Here is a 24,841-nt window from a genome sequence, read left to right as displayed (position 1 = left end):
GTACTACAGTAAACAACACTACCCTACAGTAAACAATACCACAGTATTACAGTAAAAAAACCACTACCCTACCAGTGATTACAGTAAACAAACACTACCCTACAGTATTACAGTAAACAACACTACCCTACAGTATTACAGTAAAACAACACTACCCTACAGTATTACAGTAAACAATACCCTACAGTACTACAGTAAACAAACACTACCCTACAGTATTACAGTAAACAACACTACCAGTAACAGTAAACAACACTACCTACAGTATTACAGTAAACAACACTAACCTACAGTATACAGTAAAACAACATACCTACAGTATTACAGAAAAACAACAATACCCTACAGTAAAACATCACTACCCTACAGTATTACAGTAAACAACACTACCCTACAGTAAACAACACTACCCTACAGTATTACAGTAAACAACACTACCCTACAGTATTACAGTAAACAACACTACCCTACAGTATTACAGTAAACAACACTACCCTACAGTATTACAGTAAACAACACTACCCTACAGTAAACAACACTACCCTACAGTATTACAGTAAACAACACTACCCTACAGTAAACATCACTACCCTACAGTATTACAGTAAACAACACTACCCTACAGTACTACAGTAAACATCACTACCCTACAGTATTACAGTAAACAACACTACCCTACAGTAAACAACACTACCCTACAGTATTACAGTAAACAACACTACCCTACAGTAAACAACACTACCCTACAGTATTACAGTAAACAACACTACCCTACAGTGTTACAGTAAACATCACTACCCTACAGTATTACAGTAAACAACACTACCCTACAGTATTACAGTAAACAACACTACCCTACAGTATTACAGTAAACATCACTACCCTACAGTATTACAGTAAACAACACTACATTACAGTAAACAACACTACCCTACAGTAAACATCACTACCCTACAGTATTACAGTAAACAACACTACCCTACAGTATTACAGTAAACATCACTACCCTACAGTATTACAGTAAACAACACTACCCTACAGTATTACAGTAAACATCACTACCCTACAGTGTTACAGTAAACATCACTACCCTACAGTATTACAGTAAACAACACTACCCTACAGTATTACAGTAAACAACACTACCCTACAGTATTACAGTAAACAACACTACCCTACAGTATTACAGTAAACAACACTACCCTACAGTATTACAGTAAACAACACTACCCTACAGTAAACAACACTACCCTACAGTATTACAGTAAACAACACTACCCTACAGTATTACAGTACACAAAACACTACCCTACAGTATTACAGTAAACAACACTACCCTACAGTATTACAGTAAACATCACTACCCTACAGTATTACAGTAAACAACACTACCCTACAGTATTACAGTAAACACTACCCTACAGTATTACAGTAAACATCACTACCCTACAGTATTACAGTAAACATCACTACCCTACAGTATTACAGTAAACAACACTACCCTACAGTATTACAGTAAACAACACTACCCTACAGTATTACAGTAAACAACACTACCCTACAGTATTACAGTAAACATCACTACCCTACAGTATTACAGTAAACATCACTACCCTACAGTATTACAGTAAACATCACTACCCTACAGTATTACAGTAAACAACACTACCCTACAGTACTACAGTAAACATCACTACCCTACAGTATTACAGTAAACAACACTACCCTACAGTATTACAGTAAACATCACTACCCTACAGTATTACAGTAAACAACACTACCCTACAGTACTACAGTAAACAACACTACCCTACAGTATTACAGTAAACAACACTACCCTACATCCCTGGTACCTGACTGGTCCTGTATAGACATATAATCTCACATCCCCATCCCTGGTACCTGACTGGTCCTGTATGGACATATAATCTCACATTCCCCATCCCTGGTACCTGACTGGTCCTGTATAGACATATAATCTCACATTCCCCATCCCTGGTACCTGACTGGTCCTGTATAGACATATAATCTCACATTCCCCATCCCTGGTACCTGACTGGTCCTGTATGGACATATAATCTCACATTCCCCATCCCTGGTACCTGACTGGTCCTGTATAGACATATAATCTCACATTCCCATCCCTGGTACCTGACTGGTCCTGTATAGACATATAATCTCACATTCCCATCCCTGGTACCTGACTGGTCCTGTATAGACATATAATCTCACATTCCCATCCCTGGTACCTGACTGGTCCTGTATAGACATATAATCTCACATCCCCATCCCTGGTACCTGACTGGTCCTGTATAGACATATAATCTCACATCCCCATCCCTGGTACCTGACTGGTCCTGTATAGACATATAATCTCACATCCCCATCCCTGGTACCTGACTGGTCCTGTATAGACATATAATCTCACATCCCCCATCCCTGGTACCTGACTGGTCCTGTATAGACATATAATCTCACATTCCCATCCCTGGTACCTGACTGGTCCTGTATAGACATATAATCTCACATTCCCCATCCCTGGTACCTGACTGGTCCTGTCGAGACATATAATCTCACATTCCCCATCCCTGGTACCTGACTGGTCCTGTATAGACATATAATCTCACATCCCCATCCCTGGTACCTGACTGGTCCTGTATAGACATATAATTTACATTTACATTTACGTCATTTAGCAGACGCTCTTATCCAGAGCGACTTACAAGTACATACATTCATACTTTTTTGTACTGTCCCCCCGTGGGAATCGAACCCACAACCCTGGCGTTGCAAGCGCCATGCTCTACCAACTGAGCCACACGGGACCTGACTGGTCCTGTATAGACATATAATCTCACATTCCCATCCCTGGTACCTGACTGGTCCTGTATAGACATATCATCTCACATTCCCCCTCCAGGGAGAGAGGAGAAGGATCAGATGACATCATCTGATTCTTCTCGTTTAAGCACTCAGAGATGCAGAAAAAAGGCAATGCTACAAACTCAGCAGTCTGAAATAACATTCAGCTCCAGCTCCCTCTTATCCTCCTGAGGAGGTAATGGCAGCTCAGTGAGGCCAGCCAGCTGGCAGACCTGGGGTCAAATAGTATTTGATATACATTTAAAATACTTTATTTGTGCTTGATTGGGCTTGTCTAGGTTAATGGACCAAAAGAAAAGTCTCGATAGTATAAACCCCGCCCAATTGGAACTCCAGGCAGGCTAAAACGAACGTTAAAAGTATTTGAAAATATTTCAAATAGTATTTGAACCCAGGTCTGCCAGCCAGCCCACCTCTTCCCTCCCACTCCGGATCTGCTGATGGCCTCAGCTCTTCAGTCTATCACTGCTGAAATAAATCCTACTTCACTGCAGCACTGGGACTGAGCAGGTTGGAGCAGGCTGGGACTGAGGGGAGGAGAGAGGAGGAGAGAGGAGGAGAGAAATCATAGGGAGGGGAGAGGAGGGAGGAGAGGGAGAGGAGGAGAGGAGAGAGGAGAGAAATCATAGGGAGGATAGAGGAGGGGAGAAGAGAGGAGGAGAGAGGAGAGGAGGATAGGAGAGAGGAGGAGAGAGGAGGCGAGAGGAGAGAGGAGGGAGAAGAGAGGAGGAGAGAGGAGGGAGGAGAGAGGAGAGAAATCATAGGGAGGATTGAGGAGGGAGGAGAGGAGAGGAGAGGAGAGAAATCATAGGGAGGGAGGAGAGGGAGAAGAGGGAGAGGAGGAGAGGAGAGAGGAGAGAAATCATAGGGAGGATAGAGGAGGGGAGAGGAGGGAGGAGAGGGAGAGGAGGAGAGTACGAGAGGAGAGAGGAGGGAGAAGAGAGGAGGAGAGAGGAGGGAGGAGAGAAATCATAGGGAGGATAAGGAGGGAGGAGAGGGAGGAGAGAGGAGAGAAATCATAGGGAGGATAAGGAGGGAGGAGAGGGAGAGGAGGAGAGGAGAGGGGGAGTAGGAGAGGAGGGGTGGGAAAAGGGGAAAAACAGGAGAGAGGATTAGAGAAGAGAGAAAGGAAGGAGTGAAGAATAGTAGATGAGAAGAAAGCAGCTCTGTGGAGGATCTGTAGGAAGTACAGTTGAAGTCGGAAGTTTACATACACCGTAGCCAAATACATTTAAACCGTTTCTTAGGTCAGTTAGGATCACAACTTTATTTTAAGAATGTGAAATGTCAGAATAATAGTAGAGAATTATTTATTTCAGATTTTATTTCTTTCATCACATTCCCAGTGGGTCAGAAGATTACATACACTCAATTAGTATTTGGTAGCATTGCCTTGTTTAATTTCGGTCAAACATTTCGGGTAGCCTTCCACAAGTTTCCCACAATAAGTAAGAATTTTGGCCCATTCCTCCTGACAGAGCTGGTGTAACTGAGTCAGGTTTGTAGGCCTCCTTGCTTGCACATGCTTTTTCAGTTCTGCCTACACATTTTCTATATGATTGAGGTCAGGGCTTTGTGATGGCCACTCCAATACCTTGACTTTGTTGTCCTTAAGCCACTTTGACACAACTTTGGAAGTATGCTTGGAGTCATTGTCCATTTGGAAGACCCATTTGCGACCAAGCTTTAACTTTCTGACTGATGTCTTGAGATTAGAGGTTGACCGATTAATCGGAATGGCCAATTAATTAGGGCCGATTCCAAGTTTTCATAACAATCGGTAATCAGCATTTTTGGACACCGATTACGGGCGATTACATTGCACTCCACGAGGAGACTGCGTGGCAGGCTGACTACCTGTTACGCGAGTGCAGCAAGGAGCCAAGGTAAGTTGCTAGCTAGCATTAAACATATCTTATAAAAAAACAATCAATCTTAACATAGTTAACAACACATGGTTGATGATATTACTAGTTTATCTAGCTTGTCCTACATTGCATATAATCGATGCCGTGCCTGTTAATTTATCATCGAATCACAGTCTACTTCGCCAAACGGGCGCATTCGCGAAAAAAGCAGTCACTGCACCAATGTGTACCTAACCATAAACATCAATGCCTTTCTTAAAATCAATACACAAGTATATATTTTTCAACCTGCATATTTAGTTAATATTGCCTGCTAACATGAATTTCTTTTAACTAGGCAAATTGTGTCACTTCTCTTGCGTTCTGAGTCAGGGTATATGCAGTAGTTTGGGCCGCCTGGCTCGTTGCGAACTGTGTGAAGACCATTTCTTCCTAACAAAGACCGTAATTAATTTGCCAGAATTTTACATGATTATGACATAACATTGAAGGTTGTGCAATGTAACAGCAATATTTAGACTTATGAATGCCACCCGTTAGATAAAATACGGAACGGTTCCGTATTTCACTGAAAGAATAAACGTTTTGTTTTCGAAATGATAGTTTCCGGATTTGACCATATTAATGATCTAAGGCTCGTATTTCTGTGTGTTATTATATTATAATTAAGTCTATGATTTGATTTTTGATAAAGCAGTCTGACTGAGTGGTGGTAGGCAGCAGCAGGCTCGTAAGCATTCATTCAAACAGCACTTTCCTGCATTTGCCAGCAGCTCTTCGCTGTGCTTCAAGCATTGAGCTGTTTATGACTTCAAGCCTATCAACTCCCGAGATTAGACTGGCAATACTATAGTGCCTATAAGAACATCCAATAGTCAAAGGTATATGAAATACAAATGGTATAGAGAGAAATAGTCCTATAATTTCTATAATAACTACAACCAAAAACTTCTTACCTGGGAATATTGAAGACTCATGTTAAAAGAAACCACCAGCTTTCATATGTTCTCATGTTCTGAGCAAGGAACTTAAACGTTAGCTGTTTTACAAGGCAATAATTGCACTTTTACTTTCTTCTCCAACACTTTGTTTTTAAATGATTTAAAACAAATTGAACATGTTTCATTATTTATTTGAGACTAAATTGATTTTATTTATGTATTATATTAAGTTAAAATAAAAATGTTAATTCAGTATTGTTGTAATTATCATTATTACAAATATATATATATATATATATATATATATATATATATATATATATATATATATATATATATATATATATATATATAAAAATCGGACGATTAATCGGTATCGGCTTTTTTTGGTCCTCCAATAATCGGTATCGGCTTTTTTTGGTCCTCCAATAATCGGTATCGGCTTTTTTTGGTCCTCCAATAATCGGTATCGGCTTTTTTTGGTCCTCCAATAATCGGTATCGGCTTTTTTTGGTCCTCCAATAATCGGTATCGGCGTTGAAAAATCATAATTGGCCAACCTCTACTTGAGATGTTGCTTCAATATATCCACATAATTTTCCTTCCTCATGATGCCATCTATTGTGTGAAGTGCACCAGTCCCTCCTGCAGCAAAGCACCCCCACAACATGATGCTGCCACCCTCGTGCTTCATGGTTGGGATGGTGTTCTTCGGCTTGCCTACTATTGTTTGTACAGATGAACGTGGTACCGTCAGGCATTTGAAAATTGCTCTCAAGGATGTACCAGACTTTTGGAGGTCTACAATTTATTTTCTGAGGTCTTGGCTGATTTCTTTAGATTTTCCCATGATGTCAAGCAAAGAGGCACTGAGTTTGAAGGTAGGTCTTGAAATACATCCATAGGTACACCTCCAATTGACTCAAATGATGTCAATTAGCCTATCAGAAGCTTCTAAAGCCATGACATCATTTTCTGGAATTTTCCAAGCTGTTTAAAGGCACAGTCAACTTAGTGTATTTAAACTTCTGACCCACTGGAATTGTGATATAGTGAATTATAAGTGAAATAGTCTGTCTGTAAACAATTGTTGGAAAGATTACATGTGTCATGCACAAAGTAGATGTCCTAACCGACTTGCCAAAACTATAGTTTGTTAACAAGAAATTTGTGGAGTGGTTGAAAAACGAGTTTTAATAACTCCAACCTAAGTGTATGTAGTCTTCCGACTTCAACTGTATGTGTCAGGATACTCCAATCTGTCCCAGGGCCAACCAGCTCCACATGTGAGAGTGGCACTCTACTGTCAGTTGATCCTCCTGTGTCCTCCCACTCTACTGTCAGTTGATCCTCCTGTGTCCTCCCACTCTACTGTCAGTTGATCCTCCTGTATCCTCCCACTCTACTGTCAGTTGATCCTCCTGTGTCCTCCCACTCTACTGTCAGCTGATCCTCCTGCGTCCTTCCACTCTACTGTCAGTTCATCCTCCTGTGTCCTGCCAAGGCAGCCTGACATTATCTGCTAGGCCTATACCTGCTATTATCTACTCTGCTCTACACTTCAGCAATTCTCCTCTTCCCTCCTCTCCTCAATGCCCCTCAACAGTGTCACCCAGTCCTCTCACTCAAGGTATTATACTCCAAAAATGGTGAAACAGACACAATGGAACAGCTGATGTTCCCAAATGACATGTTATCTTGATGTCAGTACAGTAACTGCATGGCTTTACAAAGCTGTTACTAAAATATGGCTGTTACATAACGGGATAGAGTGCAAACCAGCAACATTCAGTGTTATATAAAGTAGTCCAACCCTATCCCTTCTTACTGTACTATAAAGTAGTCCAACCATATCCCTTCTTACTGTATTATAAAGTAGTCCAACCATATCCCTTCTTACTGTATTATAAAGTAGTCCAAACCTATCCCTTCTTACTGTATTATAAAGTAGTCCAACCATATCCCTTCTTACTGTATTATAAAGTAGTCCAACCATATCCCTTCTTACTGTATTATAAAGTAGTCCAACCATATCCCTTCTTACTGTATTATAAAGTAGTCCAAACCTATCCCTTCTTACTGTATTATAAAGTAGTTCAACCATATCCCTTCTTACTGTATTATAAAGTAGTCCAACCATATCCCTTCTTACTGTATTATAAAGTAGTCCAACCATATCCCTTCTTACTGTATTATAAAGTAGTCCAACCATATCCCTTCTTACTGTATTATAAAGTAGTCCAACCATATCCCTTTTTACTGTATTATAAAGTAGTCCAACCATATCCCTTCTTACTGTATTATAAAGTAGTCCAACCATATCCCTTCTTACTGTATTATAAAGTAGTCCAACCATATCCCTTCTTACTGTATTATAAAGTAGTCCAACCATATCCCTTCTTACTGTATTATAAAGTAGTCCAACCCTATCCCTTCTTACTGTATTATAAAGTAGTCCAACCATATCCCTTCTTACTGTATTATAAAGTAGTCCAACCATATCCCTTCTTACTGTATTATAAAGTAGTCCAACCCTATCCCTTCTTACTGTAGTATAAATTAGTCCAACCCTATCCCTTCTTACTGTATTATAAAGTAGTCCAACCATATCCCTTCTTACTGTATTATAAAGTAGTCCAACCATATCCCTTCTTACTGTATTATAAAGTAGTCCAACCCAATCCCTTCTTACTGTATTATAAAGTAGTCCAACCCTATCCCTTCGTACTGTATTATAAAGTAGTCCAACCCTATCCCTTCTTACTGTATTATAAAGTAGTCCAACCATATCCCTTCTTACTGTATTATAAAGTAGTCCAACCATATCCCTTCTTACTGTATTATAAAGTAGTCCAACCATATCCCTTCTTACTGTAGGTTACTGTATTATAAAGTAGTCCAACCATATCCCTTCTTACTGTATTATAAAGTAGTCCAACCATATCCCTTCTTACTGTATTATAAAGTAGTCCAACCATATCCCTTCTTACTGTATTATGAAGTAGTCCAACCATATCCCTTCTTACTGTAGGTTACTGTATTATGAAGTAGTCCAACCCTATCTCTTCTTACTGTATTATGAAGTAGTCCAACCATATCCCTTCTTACTGTAGGTGGACTGTATAATAAAGTAGTCCAACCATATCCCTTCTTACTGTATTATAAAGTAGTCCAACCATATCCCTTCTTACTGTATTATAAAGTAGTCCAACCATATCCCTTCTTACTGTATTATAAAGTAGTCCAACCATATCCCTTCTTACTGTAGGTGGACTGTATTATAAAGTAGTCCAACCATATCCCTTCTTACTGTAGGTGGACTGTATTATAAAGCAGTCCAACCATATCCCTTCTTACTGTAGGTGGACTGTATTATAAAGTAGTCCAACCATATCCCTTCTTACTGTATTATAAAGTAGTCCAACCATATCCCTTCTTGCTGTATCATAAAGTAGTCCAACCATATCCCTTCTTACTGTATTATAAAGTAGTCCAACCATATCCCTTCTTACTGTATTATAAAGTAGTCCAACCATATCCCTTCTTACTGTATTATGAAGTAGTCCAACCATATCCCTTCTTACTGTAGGTTACTGTATTATGAAGTAGTCCAACCCTATCTCTTCTTACTGTATTATGAAGTAGTCCAACCATATCCCTTCTTACTGTATTATAAAGTAGCCCAACCATATCCCTTCTTACTGTATTATAAAGTAGTCCAACCATATCCCTTCTTACTGTATTATGAAGTAGTCCAACCATATCCCTTCTTACTGTACGTTACTGTATTATAAAGTAGTCCAACCATACCCCTTCTTACTGTAGGTTACTGTATTATGAAGTAGTCCAACCCTATCTCTTCTTACTGTATTATGAAGTAGTCCAACCCTATCCCTTCTTACTGTATTATAAAGTAGTCCAACCATATCCCTTCTTACTGTATTATAAAGTAGTCCAACCATATCCCTTCTTACTGTATTATAAAGTAGTCCAACCATATCCCTTCTTACTGTATTATAAAGTAGTCCAACCATATCCCTTCTTACTGTATTATGAAGTGGTCCAACCATATCCCTTCTTACTGTACGTTACTGTATTATAAAGTAGTCCAACCATACCCCTTCTTACTGTAGGTTACTGTATTATGAAGTAGTCCAACCCTATCTCTTCTTACTGTATTATGAAGTAGTCCAACCCTATCTCTTCTTACTGTATTATGAAGTAGTCCAACCATATCCCTTCTTACTGTAGGTGGACTGTATTATAAAGTAGTCCAACCATATCCCTTCTTACTGTAGGTGGACTGTATTATGAAGTAGTCCAACCATATCCATTCTTACTGTATTATAAAGTAGTCCAACCATATCCCTTCTTCCTGTATGTTACTGTACTATAAAGTAGTCCAACCCTATCCCTTCTTACTGTATTATAAAGTAGTCCAACCATATCCCTTCTTACTGTATTATAAAGTAGTCCAACCATATCCCTTCTTACTGTAGGTTACTGTACTATAAAGTAGTCCAACCATATCCCTTCTTACTGTATTATGAAGTAGTCCAACCATATCCCTTCTTACTGTAGGTTACTGTATTATAAAGTAGTCCAACCATATCCCTTCTTACTGTAGGTGACTGTATTTCTGGTCAAACACATATTTCAACCTCATGTACAGTAAGTAGTGACTCATGGTATGTTCTTGGACCTCTGTAATGACAGAGCTGTATTTCTCCATCTCATATTGTGACTGGGTCTACTGTATACCATTAGATAACACCATCTTACATAATATACTCTAATCCTTGGCCTGAGATTGGTATTATAGTTTTATTGTATTTTATGTTTGTATTTTTTGCATGTATGCCTGTGTATCGCAACAGTCTGATGCTAAAGAAAAAGCTGTGGCCGGTGTATGAGTGTATGAGTGGGTGGTGAAGAAGCGGTGATGTTTGTTACTCACTGATGAAGTTGGTCTGGCCGGTGTAGATGTTGAACTGGGTGGTGTATGGGTAGTATACTGGGTAGATAGATGTTGAACTGGGTGGTGTATGGGTAGTATACTGTGCAGATGTTGAACTAGGTGGTGTATGGGTAGTATACTGTGTAGATGTTGAACTGGGTGGTGTATGGGTAGTATACTGTGTAGATGTTGAACTGGGTGGTGTATGGGTAGTATACTGAGTAGATAGTGAACTGGGTGGTGTATGGGTAGTATACTGGGTAGATAGATGTTGAACTGGGTGGTATATGGGTAGTATACTGGGTAGATAGATGTTGAACTGGTTGGTATATGGGTAGTATACTGGGTAGATATATGTTGAACTGGGTGGTGTATGGGTAGTATACTGAGTAGATGGTGAACTGGGTGGTGTATGGGTAGTATACTGGGTAGATAGATGTTGAACTGGGTGGTATATGGGTAGTATACTGGGTAGATAGATGTTGAACTGGGTGGTGTATGGGTAGTATACTGTGCAGATGTTGAACTGGGTGGTGTATGGGTAGTATACTGTGTAGATGTTGAACTGGGTGGTGTATGGGTAGTATACTGTGTAGATGTTGAACTGGGTGGTGTATGGGTAGTATACTGAGTAGATGGTGAACTGGGTGGTGTATGGGTAGTATACTGGGTAGATAGATGTTGAACTGGGTGGTGTATGGGTAGTATACTGGGTAGATAGATGTTGAACTGGGTGGTATATGGGTAGTATACTGGGTAGATAGATGTTGAACTGGGTGGTATATGGGTAGTATACTGTGTAGATGGTGAACTGGGTGGTGCATGGGTAGTATACTGTGTAGATGGTGAACTGGGTGGTATATTGGTAGTGTATTGGGTAGATGGGGAACTGGGTAGTATACTGGTGTCATCACTCTCTCTTTTGAGGATCAAAAGGACCCATCAGTTAGGCAAATGTTTGAGGATAGCCAGACCCCCCCCCCCCCCTCTCCCACAGGAGAGGAGGAGGGGGGGGGGGGGGGGGTTTGGCCTGTTTTATGACTTGCAGAAACTCTCCCCCACTCTGCAGAAATGGAAGACTGAAAATACTGCAGAAATGGAAGACTGAAAATACTGAAAATACAAAACTTCAACATCAAACAATGGACATTGAAAGAATATTTCTAACATAAAGAATGTTGGGAATAATGACAGATGGAATATGGGAAATTAAATGTCTATTTTGTGAATAAAATGATCAAAAAGGCATTATGACGGGAACATTGTAACTTTAAGAGCTTTCAAGCTGTAAATATCAGATTTACATCTACATTTTGTAAAACTTATATGATTAAGCATGAAACTATTTTTTGAAAAGATAGAAATGTGATAGTCTTCTATTGAGATAATGGTGTTTCATGTGTGTTGCACACTAACTAAGCCATGCCCCTAATGAGGTCAGAGTTCGTGTCAACATGATGGAACCGCCTTTCAGGCCAGAGTACTTAAAGGAACTCGCAGAGAATTTAAATACAGACCAGAGAACGTGAGGACGCAGTCCACACGTTGAAATGGTTAAAACTACAAGACCAGAAAATGGTAAGACCCTCTGAAAACTCTCGACGAGTGAAGAAGGTGAAGACTAGACCAAAACATGCACCGTCTGCAGCTCTGCATGTAAAGTAGTCTCGGACAATTGACCAGAGACAGGAGGGAAAAACAGGTCCCTCTCACCAACGTGTGGTACACCTCTAATGTATCCATTCTAAGAACACTCCAGAACTGTGGTGGACAATCAGAGACATGCATCGAACTACTTCCCATAGACGGACCGCGTGGTTTCAACAGAGAGACGACAGAGAAACGTAAATATATGTTGCATTTCATATCCGAATGAGCGGTTGTTAGGGTGCTAAATATTCATATTTACGGTGAGCGTAGTTTCCAAATGTATGTACGATAAGTCCACTCTCTTTGTCTCGCCCTCTCTTTATCTTTTCCATTGTGTAACAAGCCGTCATATCGGGTTAGTCCACTAGGGACTGTTTTCATTGCATTATGTTAGTAATCAATAACCTATACCGTGTGTGTGTGTGTTTATGTATTTCTGTGTGATTATTTAGTCAGCCAATTTGCCAATTTGTGTATCGCTGAGTCATCACTTCCCGTGGTGCCCCAAATTCCTAATGAGTTAATTGTTACATTATTAATTTAATCGAGTAATTATTCAACGTAGTAGGTAATTATCACATTAATGATACACACGTCACAGCACTGGGTAGATATGGTGAACAGGGTGGTGTACGGCTGGTGTATTGTCATGGCACTTACTGATGAAGTTGGTCTGTCCGGTGTAGATGGTGTACTGCAGTTCGTAGGAGGTGACGCTGAACTCGTCCTCAGACGTCCAGTGAACAGTGATGGTGTCGTGGGAGGCGGTACACAGCTCATCACGTATGGAGGGAGGACTGGGAGCTACAGTGTCAAACAAGGGATAGATTAGTGTTGGACTGGATTTATTCAAAACAATACTAGATGTGTACTTGATCCCAGAGGGCAGCACATGAGAGCATTAATAGATGTGTACTTGATCCCAGAGGACAGCACACGAGAGCATTCATATAAATACCTATTTCCAAGGTGTTAAAAATGTATTCGCTGTAATACTTAATTTGGATAGTCCCCTGGCCTACAGATGGTTTCCTGCTAGTTTGAGTGTGTAGGGTGGGAGCTACAGTGTCAACAATGGAAAGATCAGTATCTAGGCATCATTTCAGACAATGTGCATTGTACCTGTCAACTAAAAGTGTAGTACATTTTTTGTCAGATTTGTTCTATGTTACTTATGTACGTCTCCGGTGGTCGTTTGTGTTTCAACAGAACTACAGTATATAACACCTCCAGAGGCTTGCAGGATGGACATTGATCGACAGACAGGTTTCTTATTTGCCAACTGTGGTGCTGTCTTATATTGTTTGTGAAAGACCCAGATATATATATATCCCTCCCTCCCTCCCTCCCTCCCTCCCTCCCTCCCTCCCTCCCTCTCGCCTGTCAGGTAGTCCAGTCCCTCCAGGATCTTCTTCTCTCTGGAAAAGTCCAGAGCAAAGTTATCAAAGGCTTCGTTCAGGTTCACATCTGGTATCAGCACCTGGGAGGAGGCTGTGGCCATGGCAACCCTGGGGAGAGGGGGGGGGGGGAGGGAGGAGAAGAAAGGAGAGGTATCAGACTGGAGCATAGAGATCCTATTGTATGGACTGGAGAACCTCAGCAGGAGGATGATGAAGGTGCAGAAAGCAAGGATGCCCTCTTGTCTACACACAGTGTGTGGGTGGGTCTGACACAGCCGCAGACAGACAAGGCCCTGTTGTGTTTAACTCTTCCTATTCCAGCCTGTCTCCATCAGCTAGAGAACCTCATTCCTAAAACATCCACCGGACCCTGAAATCCTGCATGAGACTTCCATTACAGGGAGAGAGTCCATGAATAACAAGCCTTGGAAACAGTAGAGCCTTGCAGAATGTGTTCTGAGTATCCTTCCCTTTCTGTTGGCCTTAAAAGCCTCCCAACGAAACACACAGCCCAGCCCAGGCGGGAGGGATGTGATATCTCACCTCTCGCCCATGTTCCTGGTGACTAGTTACAGGGGGCTGGTAGGGGAGGTAGTTAAGGGGTGAGAGAGGGATGTCAGCGAGGAGGGATGCCTGTCTCACCTCTCAGCCACGTTCCTGGCGGTCTGTAGGAAGCGAGCGTGGTCGTTCTCCTTCAGGCTGTGTTCTGCCTGAGTGATGAGGGCTCTGGAGCGCTCTAGACACTGTCGGCAGTTAGCCATCTGCTGGGCCAGTTTACGCAGCTTCATCACCTGAGACAGGTAACACACACACACAGGACACACGCACGCACGGACGGACGCAGTACAAACAAACAAGACACACATGTACGCAGGCACATATGGGGGCAGGCACGCAGGTAGGCAGGTATGCAGACACACAGGTAGGCAGGCACGCAGGCACATCGGTAGGCAGGCACGCAGGCACACAGGTAGGCAGGCACACAGGTAGGCAGGCACGCAGGCAGGCAAGGGACAGAGAAGAGAAGTTCATGTTAGCAGGGTTAGCATATAGGCAGTCATCTCACATTGTCTATACTATTATATTGTGGCTATGTTGCACAATAGATGGGCATTTAATACAGTATATCTACAATACCGGTCAGAAGTTTGGATACACCAACTTATTCAAGGGTTTTACTTTATTTGTACTATTTTCTACATTGTAGAATAATAGTGAATACATCAAAACTATGACATAACACATATGGAATCATGTAGTAACCAAAAAAAGTGTTAAACAAATCAAAATATATATTGTCTCAGTTTGTTATGTAGGTGATGTTCAAAACAGAGGGCCAAATATCCAGTTTCTCATTGTGTCGTCTCTAAAAAAACACCAGTCATGTCCAAGTATTCAGATAGAACGCCTTCCAGAATATACCGCGGTTTTTTTCTTTCTCTCACTTTCCCTCCATCTCTTTTTCTCTCTGTCAGTCTCTGTTCATCATCCCCTACAGTCCCACACCCTGAGAGAGAGAAAGGCCTAATATGGAGAGTGTTATAATTCCCTCAAGGACGATGAGTAGAATCATAGAATCATTCAAACATTTTAAATTCTAATTCTACATAATCTATTCATCTTCAGTCCATCCCCTGGCTCAGATGTGACATATTGAATTAGCTTCATTTAATACTTCCTTCGTCAGGGCAAATCTCTGAGAAAGGGGATTAGAGGAATTTCATTGCTTCTGTAATGCGAAGGAATTGTCAGTAACTGGTATTAAAAACAAGATGCTTTTTAAATGTCACTGGTAAGACTACATTTGATTTAGCCTACGTAACATAGTATTCTGACTACTGTATTCTACATCTTCTGACTACGTATGAGGATAGAAAACATTCCACATTAAACATTCCAAATTGGGGCGGCAGGTAGCCTAGTGTGTTGGGCCAGTAACCGAAAGGTTGCTGGATAGAATCCCTGAGCTGACAAGGTACAAATCTGTCGTTCTACCCCTGAACAAGGCAGTTAACCCACTGTTTCCCGGGCCCTGAACAAGGCAGTTAACCCACTGTTCCCCGGGCCCTGAACAAGGCAGTTAACCCACTGTTCCCCGGGCCCTGAACAAGGCAGTTAACCCACTGTTCCCCGGGCCCTGAACAAGGCAGTTAACCCACTGTTCCCCGGGCCCTGAACAAGGCAGTTAACACACTGTTCCCCGGGCCCTGAACAAGGCAGTTAACCCATTGTTCCCCGGGCCCTGAACAAGACAGTTAACCCACTGTTCCCCGGGCCCTGAACAAGGCAGTTAACCCGCTGTTCCCCGGTAGGATGTCATTGTAAATAAGAAGTTGTTCTTACCTGACTTGCCTAGTTAAATAATAAAAACTGTCTGTATCACAACCGGCCGTGATTGGTAGTCCCATAGGGCGGGGCACAATTGGCCCAGCGTTGTCCAGGTTTGGCCGGTGTAGGCCGTCATTGTAAATAAGAACTGACTTGCCTAGTTAAATATAAAGGTTAAATAAATAAAAGAAAAAAATCGACATCTAAGAATTGAAGCTGTTTTGATCCATTACTAGTCCTGGAAGGACTTATATAATGATGATGACGGTGGTTTACAATCAACATGATAACATCAGACATGTACTAATTACAATGGAACAATCCGTCTGGATTTAGAATACATATTTAGATGACATAAATTGTATCCCAAATAACAACCTATTCCTTATACAGGGCACTACTTTTAACCAGAGCCCTATGGACCCTGGACAAAAGTTGTGCACTATATAGGGAAAAGGCTGTTATTTGGGATAGAGATTTGGTAAGAGTTTGTCGTGTTCATAATCTGTTGTTGGAGCATGGCTCAGTCACATGTCAACAGATTGCTGACAACAAGAACATTTCAATGGACTGAAGTACAGAGGATTCATATAATATGGAAATTATATTTTTACTAAACATCATCTTTTTCTCAAACTGCGGACAATTCAGCCCGTCAGAGGACACACACACACACATGTTGTAATGTGATTGAGAGAGAGTGTGTGTGTGTGTGTGTGTGTGTGTGTGTGTGTGTGTGTGTCCCCGCCTCGTTGCCTTGTCTTCGTCTCATATTGAGTTAGAATTGCTGCATTTAGTGTAAATAATTTAATCAATCTCAGAACAAGAGCTGGGGCAACCCTCCAGGGCTGCATCCCAAATGACACCCTGTTCCATACACCCTGTTCCATACGTCAGGTTCCATACACCCTGTTCCATACACCCTGTTCCATACACCAGGTTCCATACGTCAGGTTCCATACGTCAGGTTTCATACACCAGGTTCCATACGTCAGGTTCCATACACCCTGTTCCATACACCAGGTTCCATACACCAGGTTCCATACACCCTGTTCCATACGTCAGGTTCCATACGTCAGGTTCCATACGTCAGGTTCCATACACCCTGTTCCATACGTCAGGTTCCATACACCCTGTTCCATACGTCAGGTTCCATACACCCTGTTCCATACGTCAGGTTCCATACACCCTGTTCCATACGTCAGGTTCCATACACCCTGTTCCATACACCAGGTTCCATACACCAGGTTCCATACACCCTGTTCCATACGTCAGGTTCCATACACCCTGTTCCATACACCAGGTTCCATACACCCTGTTCCATACATCAGGTTCCATACACCCTGTTCCATACGTCAGGTTCCATACACCCTGTTCCATACACCAGGTTCCATACACCCTGTTCCATACACCAGGTTCCATACACCCTGTTCCATACACCAGGTTCCATACACCCTGTTCCATACACCAGGTTCCATACACCAGGTTCCATACGTCAGGTTCCATACGTCAGGTTCCATACGTCAGGTTCCATACACCCTGTTCCATACACCAGGTTCCATACGCCAGGTTCCATACACCCTGTTCCATACACCAGGTTCCATACGTCAGGTTCCATACACCCTGTTCCATACACCAGGTTCCATACACCAGGTTCCATACACCAGGTTCCATACACCCTGTTCCATACACCCTGTTCCATACACCAGGTTCCATACACCAGGTTCCATACACCAGGTTCCATACACCAGGTTCCATACACCCTGTTCCATACACCAGGTTCCATACGTCAGGTTCCATACACCAGGTTCCATACACCAGGTTCCATACACCAGGTTCCATACGTCAGGTTCCATACGTCAGGTTCCATACACCCTGTTCCATACACCAGGTTCCATACACCCTGTTCCATACACCAGGTTCCATACGTCAGGTTCCATACACCCTGTTCCATACACCAGGTTCCATACACCCTGTTCCATACACCCTGTTCCATACATCAGGTTCCATACACCCTGTTCCATACGTCAGGTTCCATACACCCTGTTCCATACACCCTGTTCCATACACCAGGTTCCATACACCCTGTTCCATACACCAGGTTCCATACACCAGGTTCCATACACCAGGTTCCATACACCCTGTTCCATACACCCTGTTCCATACACCAGGTTCCATACGTCAGGTTCCATACACCCTGTTCCATACACCAGGTTCCATACGCCAGGTTCCATACACCCTGTTCCATACACCAGGTTCCATACGTCAGGTTCCATACACCCTGTTCCATACACCAGGTTCCATACACCAGGTTCCATACACCAGGTTCCATACACCCTGTTCCATACACCCTGTTCCATACACCAGGTTCCATACACCAGGTTCCATACACCAGGTTCCATACACCCTGTTCCATACACCAGGTTCCATACGTCAGGTTCCATACACCCTGTTCCATACACCAGGTTCCATACACCAGGTTCCATACACCAGGTTCCATACGTCAGGTTCCATACGTCAGGTTCCATACACCCTGTTCCATACACCAGGTTCCATACACCCTGTTCCATACACCAGGTTCCATACGTCAGGTTCCATACACCCTGTTCCATACACCAGGTTCCATACACCAGGTTCCATACACCAGGTTCCATACACCCTGTTCCATACACCAGGTTCCATACACCCTGTTCCATACACCAGGTTCCATACACCCTGTTCCATACACCAGGTTCCATACCCCCTGTTCCATACACCAGGTTCCATACACCCTGTCCCATACACCCTGTTCCATACACCCTGTTCCATACACCCTGTCCATACACCAGGTTCCATACACCAGGTTCCATACACCAGGTTCCATACCCCCTGTACCATACCCCCTGTTCCATACACCAGGTTCCATACACCCTGTTCCATACACCCTGTTCCATACACCCTGTTCCATACCCCCTGTTCCATACACCCTGTTCAATACCCCCTGTTCCATACACCCTGTTCCATACACCAGGTTCCATACACCAGGTTCCATACACCAGGTTCCATACACCAGGTTCCATACACCCTGTTCCATACACCCTGTTCCATACACCCGGTTCCATACACCCGGTTCCATACACCAGGTTCCATACACCAGGTTCCATACACCCTGTTCCATACACCAGGTTCCATACACCCTGTTCCATACACCAGGTTCCATACACCAGGTTCCATACACCCTGTTCCATACACCCTGTTCCATACACCCTGTTCCATAGTGCACTACTTACCCTGGGCACTCTGGACCCTGGTCTACAGCAGCAATACACAGGACAGACAGAGAGAGGCAAAAAGAGAGCAGGGAGAAAGAGATGCAGAAAGAGAGATACAGAGAGATCAGAGAGAGCGACAGAGAGATCAGAGAGAGAGACAGAGAGCAACACAGAAAGAGAGAGATACAGAGAGCAGAAAGAGAGATACAGAGAGAGAGAAAGAGAGAGAGAAAGATACAGAGAGACACAGATAGAGAGATACAGAGATATACAGAGAGAGAGAGGGGACTCCTATGGTAGGTTCACCTATAGCTCATCTCTTGGCAGTAGCACTGTAGACTACTTTATCACTGACCTCAACCCAGAGTCTCTCAGAGCGTTCACAGTCAGCCCACTGACACCCCTATCAGACCACAGCAAAATCACAGTCTACTTGAACAGAGCAATACTCAATCATGAGGCATCAAAGCCAAAGGAACTGAGTAACATTAAGAAATGCTATAGATGGAAGGAATGCAGTTTGGAAACCTACCAAAAAACAATTAGGCAACAGCAAATTCAATCCCTTTTAGACAACTTCCTGGGTAAAATGTTCCACTGCAATAGTGAAGGTGTAAACTTGGCAGTAGAAAATCTTAACAGTATATTTGACCTCTCAGCTTCCCTATCAAATCTAAAAATCTCAAATAGAAAACCGAAGAAAATGAACAACAATGACAAATGGTTTGATAAAGAATGCAAAAATCTAAGAAATAAATTGAGAAACCTGTCCAACCAAAAACATAGAGACCCGGAAAACCTGAGTCTACGCCTTCACTATGGTGAATCACTAAAACAATACAGAAATACACTACGGAAAAAGAAGGAACAGCACGTCAGAAATCAGCTCAATGTAATTGAAGACTCCATAGACTCTAACCAATTCTGGGAAAATTGGAAAACACTAAACAAACAACAACACGAAGAATTATCTATCCAAAATGGAGATGTATGGGTAAACCACTAATCCAATCTTTTTGGCTCTATAACAAAGAATAAAGAGCAAAAACATATACATGATCAAATACAAATCCTAGAATCAACTATTAAAGACTACTAGAACCCACTGGATTCTCCAATTACCTTGAATGAGTTACAGGACAAAATAAAAACCCTCCAACCCAAAAAGGCCTGTGGTGTTGATGGTATCCTTAATGAAATGATCAAATATACAGACAACAAATTCCAATTGGCTATACTAAAACTCTTTAACATCGTCCTTAGCTCTGGCATCTTCCCCAATATTTGGAACCAAGGACTGATCACCCCAATCCACAAAAGTGGAGACAAATTTGACCCCAATAACTACCGTGGAATATGCGTCAACAGTAACCTTGGGAAAATCCTCTGCATTATCATTAACAGCAGACTCGTACATTTCCTCAATGAAAACAATGTACTGAGCAAATGTCAAATTGGCTTTTTACCAAATTACCGTACAACAGACCATGTATTCACCCTACACACCCTAATTGACAACCAAACAAACCAAAACAAAGGCAAAGTCTTCTCATGCTTTGTTGATTTCAAAAAAGCCTTCGACTCAATTTGGCATGAGGGTCTGCTATACAAATTGATGGAAAGTGGTGTTGGGGGTAAAACATACGACATTATAAAATCCATGTACACAAACAACAAGTGTGCGGTTAAAATTGGCAAAAAACACACACATTTCTTCACACAGGGTCGTGTGGTGAGACAGGGATGCAGCTTAAGCCCCACCCTCTTCAACATATATATCAACGAATTGGCGTGGGCACTAGAACAGTCTGCAGCACCCGGTCTCACCCTACTAGAATCCGAAGTCAAATGTCTACTGTTTGCTGATGATCTGGTGCTTCTGTCACCAACCAAGGAGGGCCTACAGCAGCACCTAGATCTTCTGCACAGATTCTGTCAGACCTGGGCCCTGACAGTAAATCTCAGTAAGACCAAAATAATGGTGTTCCAAAAAAGGTCCAGTCACCAGGACCACAAATTCCATCTAGACACCGTTGCCCTAGAGCACACAAAAAACTATACATACCTCGGCCTAAACATCAGCACCACAGGTAACTTCCACAAAGCTGTGAACGATCTGAGAGACAAGGCAAGAAGGGCCTTCTATGCCATCAAAAGGAACATAAATTTCAACATACCAATTAGGATCTGGCTAAAAATACTTGAATCAGTCATAGAGCCCATTGCCCTTTATGGTTGTGAGGTCTGGGGTCCGCTCACCAACCAAGATTTCACAAAATGGGACAAACACCAAATTGAGACTGCATGCAGAATTCTGCAAAAATATCCTCCGTGTACAACGTAGAACACCAAATAATGCATGCAGAGCAGAAGTAGGCCGATACCCACTAATTATCAAAATCCAGAAAAGAGCCGTTAAATTCTACAACCACCTAAAAGGAAGCGATTCCCAAACCTTCCATAACAAAGCCATCACCTACAGAGAGATGAACCTGGAGAACAGTCCCCTAAGCAAGCTGGTCCTAGGGCTCTGTTCACAAACACAAACACACCCCACAGAGCCCCAGGACAACAGCACAATTAGACCCAACCAAATCATGAGAAAACAAAAAGATAATTACTTGACACATTGGAAAGAATTAACAAAAAAACAGAGCAAACTAGAATGCTATTTGGCCCTAAACAGAGAGTACACAGTGGCAGAATACCTGACCACTGTGACTGACCCAAACTTAAGGAAAGCTTTGACTATGTACAGACTCAGTGAGCATAGCCTTGCTATTGAGAAAGGCCGCCGTAGGCAGACATGGCTCTCAAGAGAAGACAGGCTATGTACACACTGCCCACAAAATGAGGTGGAAACTGAGCTGCACTTCCTAACCTCCTGCCCAATGTATGACCATATTAGAGAGACATATTTCCCTCAGATTACACAGATCCACAAAGAATTTGAAAACAAATCCAATTTTGATAAACTCCCATATCTACTGGGAGAAATTCCACAGTGTGCCATCACAGCAGCAAGATTTGTGACCTGTTGCCACAAGAAAAGGGCAACCAGTGAAGAACAAACACCATTGTAAATACAACCCATATTTATTTTAACTTGTGTGCTTTAACCATTTGTACATTGTTACAACACTGTATATATATAATATAACATTTGTAATGTCTTTATTGTTTTGAAACGTCTGTATGTGTAATGTTTACTGTTAATTTGTATTGTTTATTTCACTTTTGTATAATATCTACCTCACTTGCTTTGGCAATGTTAACACATGTTTCCCATGCCAATAAAGCCCCTTGAATTGAATTGAATTGAGAGAGAGAGAGATACAGAGAGAGAGAGAGAGAGAGAGAGAGAGAGAGAGAGAGAGAGAGAGAGAGAGAGAGAGAGAGAGAGAGAGAGAGCAGAGAGAGAGAGAGAGAGAGAGAGAGAGAGAGAGAGAGAGAGCAGAGAGAGAGCGAGCAGAGAGAGAGAGAGAGAGAGAGAGAGAGAGAGAGAGAGAGAGAGAGAGAGAGAGAGAGAAACAGAAACAGAAAGAGAGAAACAGAAAGAGAGAGAGAGAGAAACAGAAAGAGAGAAACAGAAAGAGAGAGAGAGAGAAACAGAAAGAGAGAAACAGAAAGAGAGAAACAGAGAGAGAGAGGGAGAGAGAGAACAAGGCTCTCGCAGCCCAGCCCGGCCTGCTCTCTCTGTTTTGGTTTGCGCTGTTAGAGATTAAAGCTTGACTGAGTCTCCACAAAGAAAGAAAGAAAGAAAGAAAGAAAGAAAGAAAGAAAGAGAGAGAGAGAGAGAGAGAGAGAGAGAGAGAGAGAGAGAGAGAGAGAGAGAGAGAGAGAGAGAGAGAGAGAGAGAGAGAGAGAGAGAGAGATAAAGAGACAGCTTGTTAAGATAAACCACGTGGCCCAGCCAGGCTGCTCACTCACTGCCTCTCCCTTTTTGCATCCCATATGACACCCTATTCCCTACTTGGACCCTGGTCAAAAGTAGAGCACTAAATAGGGAATAGGGTGCCATTTGGGACACACAGTGTCTGAGCTCCCTGGTCCCTGCACAGCCCTGCCTCTATAATCCGGTTGGTTCTGCTGCACAGTCAGTCACCTCTCCTCCTGCTCATCTCCTCTCCTCTCACCTCTCCTTTCTTCAAACTGCTCCTCTCCTCTCCTCTCCTCTCCTCTCCTCTCCTCTCCTCTCCTCAAACTGCCCTTCTCCTCTCATCTCATCTCCTCTCCATGTCCTCTGCATCCCTTCTTCTAATTTTTCCTGTTCTCCTCTCCTTTCTCCACTTTATCTCTCTAGACTAGCGGTTCCCAAACTAGGGGTCGCAACACCATGTGGAAATGGGGTCACGGGAGAATTTACAAAATCCTGAAGAAAAAATAAACATACCCCCACCTCCCCCCTCAAAAAAATAAATATATATTACAATATCATCTTTATATCTCAAAATCATTGTGATGTAGTTAATCTAAATAATTGTAATGAAAGTTATTCAAATCTAAAAGATAAAATTAAACCAGAGAGCGCCCTTAAGATCACGGGGAAAAGGCCATACTTGAATCATTCCCACGGTGAATGACTAGGCCCGCTTCGCTACGAAACCACACAATATTGCAGAGACTTTGACATTACCGGGCGGCTGCAATTGACATGGTAAAAACAATGTGTGGGGAGGCAGAGGCACAGAAACTCACATCAATACCTTTGTTTTTAGATAACACTGTTCAACAAAGAATTGATGCTATTGCTATCAACCAAGAGGAAACTGACTGAACCACTCAACTCCCCAGCTCATGCTCTCCAAATGGACGGTAGCTGTGAGGGCCAAGATGCTCATGCATTGACTTCTGTTCGCTATACATGTCTGGGGGTTCTATTCACGAGGACGTATTGTTCTGTCTCACGATTCACGAGCATGAAACGGCACAGGGGATGTTCAGTGGGCTGTATTGATGAAAAACAGATTCCATATGAGATGTTCAGTGTGCTGCGTGGCCGTATTGATGAAAAACAGATTCCATATGGGATGTTCAGTGGGCTGCGTGGCTATATTGATGAAAAACAGATTCCATATGGGATGTTCTGTAACGGTACTCCTCTTCATCCGAAGAGGAGGAGCATGGATTGAACCAAGATACAGCAGATTGTGAATACATAATATTTATTTAGGACAACGACGAAACACGGGAAAAACACTTGGAATGATACAAAATAACAAAACGAAAACGTAGACAAACCTGAACTATACGAACTTACATATAACACTAAGAACGCACGAACAGGGAAAATAGACTACACAAAAAGAACGATGTACAAACAAACCGAACAGTCCCGTATGGTGCGACAAACACTGACACAGGAGACAACCACCCACCACGAACACTGTGAAACAACCTACCTAAATATGACTCTCAATTAGAGGAAACGCCAAACACCTGCCTCTAATTGAGAGCCATACCAGGCAACCCTTAAACCAACATAGAAACAGAAAACATAGAATGCCCACCCAAACTCACGTCCTGACCAACTAACACATACAACAAACTAACAGAAATAGGT

The 24,841-nt window shown here is 42.3% G+C and overlaps 1 protein-coding gene across 1 annotated transcript in view; it reads right to left on the bottom strand.

Moving 5' to 3' along the window:
• Positions 1 to 24,841, bottom strand: part of LOC120048907 (probable E3 ubiquitin-protein ligase MID2) — a 1,198,409-nt gene that overhangs the window by 1,129,932 nt on the left and 43,636 nt on the right. Inside the window, exons 5-7 of the mRNA XM_038995224.1 lie at positions 14,342 to 14,490; positions 13,680 to 13,807; positions 12,960 to 13,103 (exon numbers count right to left, since the gene is read on the bottom strand). Coding sequence (XP_038851152.1) covers positions 12,960 to 13,103; positions 13,680 to 13,807; positions 14,342 to 14,490 — 421 coding nt within the window. The remainder of the gene's footprint in view (positions 1 to 12,959; positions 13,104 to 13,679; positions 13,808 to 14,341; positions 14,491 to 24,841) is intronic.

This window comes from Salvelinus namaycush, chromosome 5 (assembly GCF_016432855.1).
Source record: "Salvelinus namaycush isolate Seneca chromosome 5, SaNama_1.0, whole genome shotgun sequence".
Taxonomy (NCBI): domain Eukaryota; kingdom Metazoa; phylum Chordata; class Actinopteri; order Salmoniformes; family Salmonidae; genus Salvelinus; species Salvelinus namaycush.
Note: the sequence above shows the minus strand (reverse complement) of the source record. Positions and strands in the feature narration are given on the sequence as shown.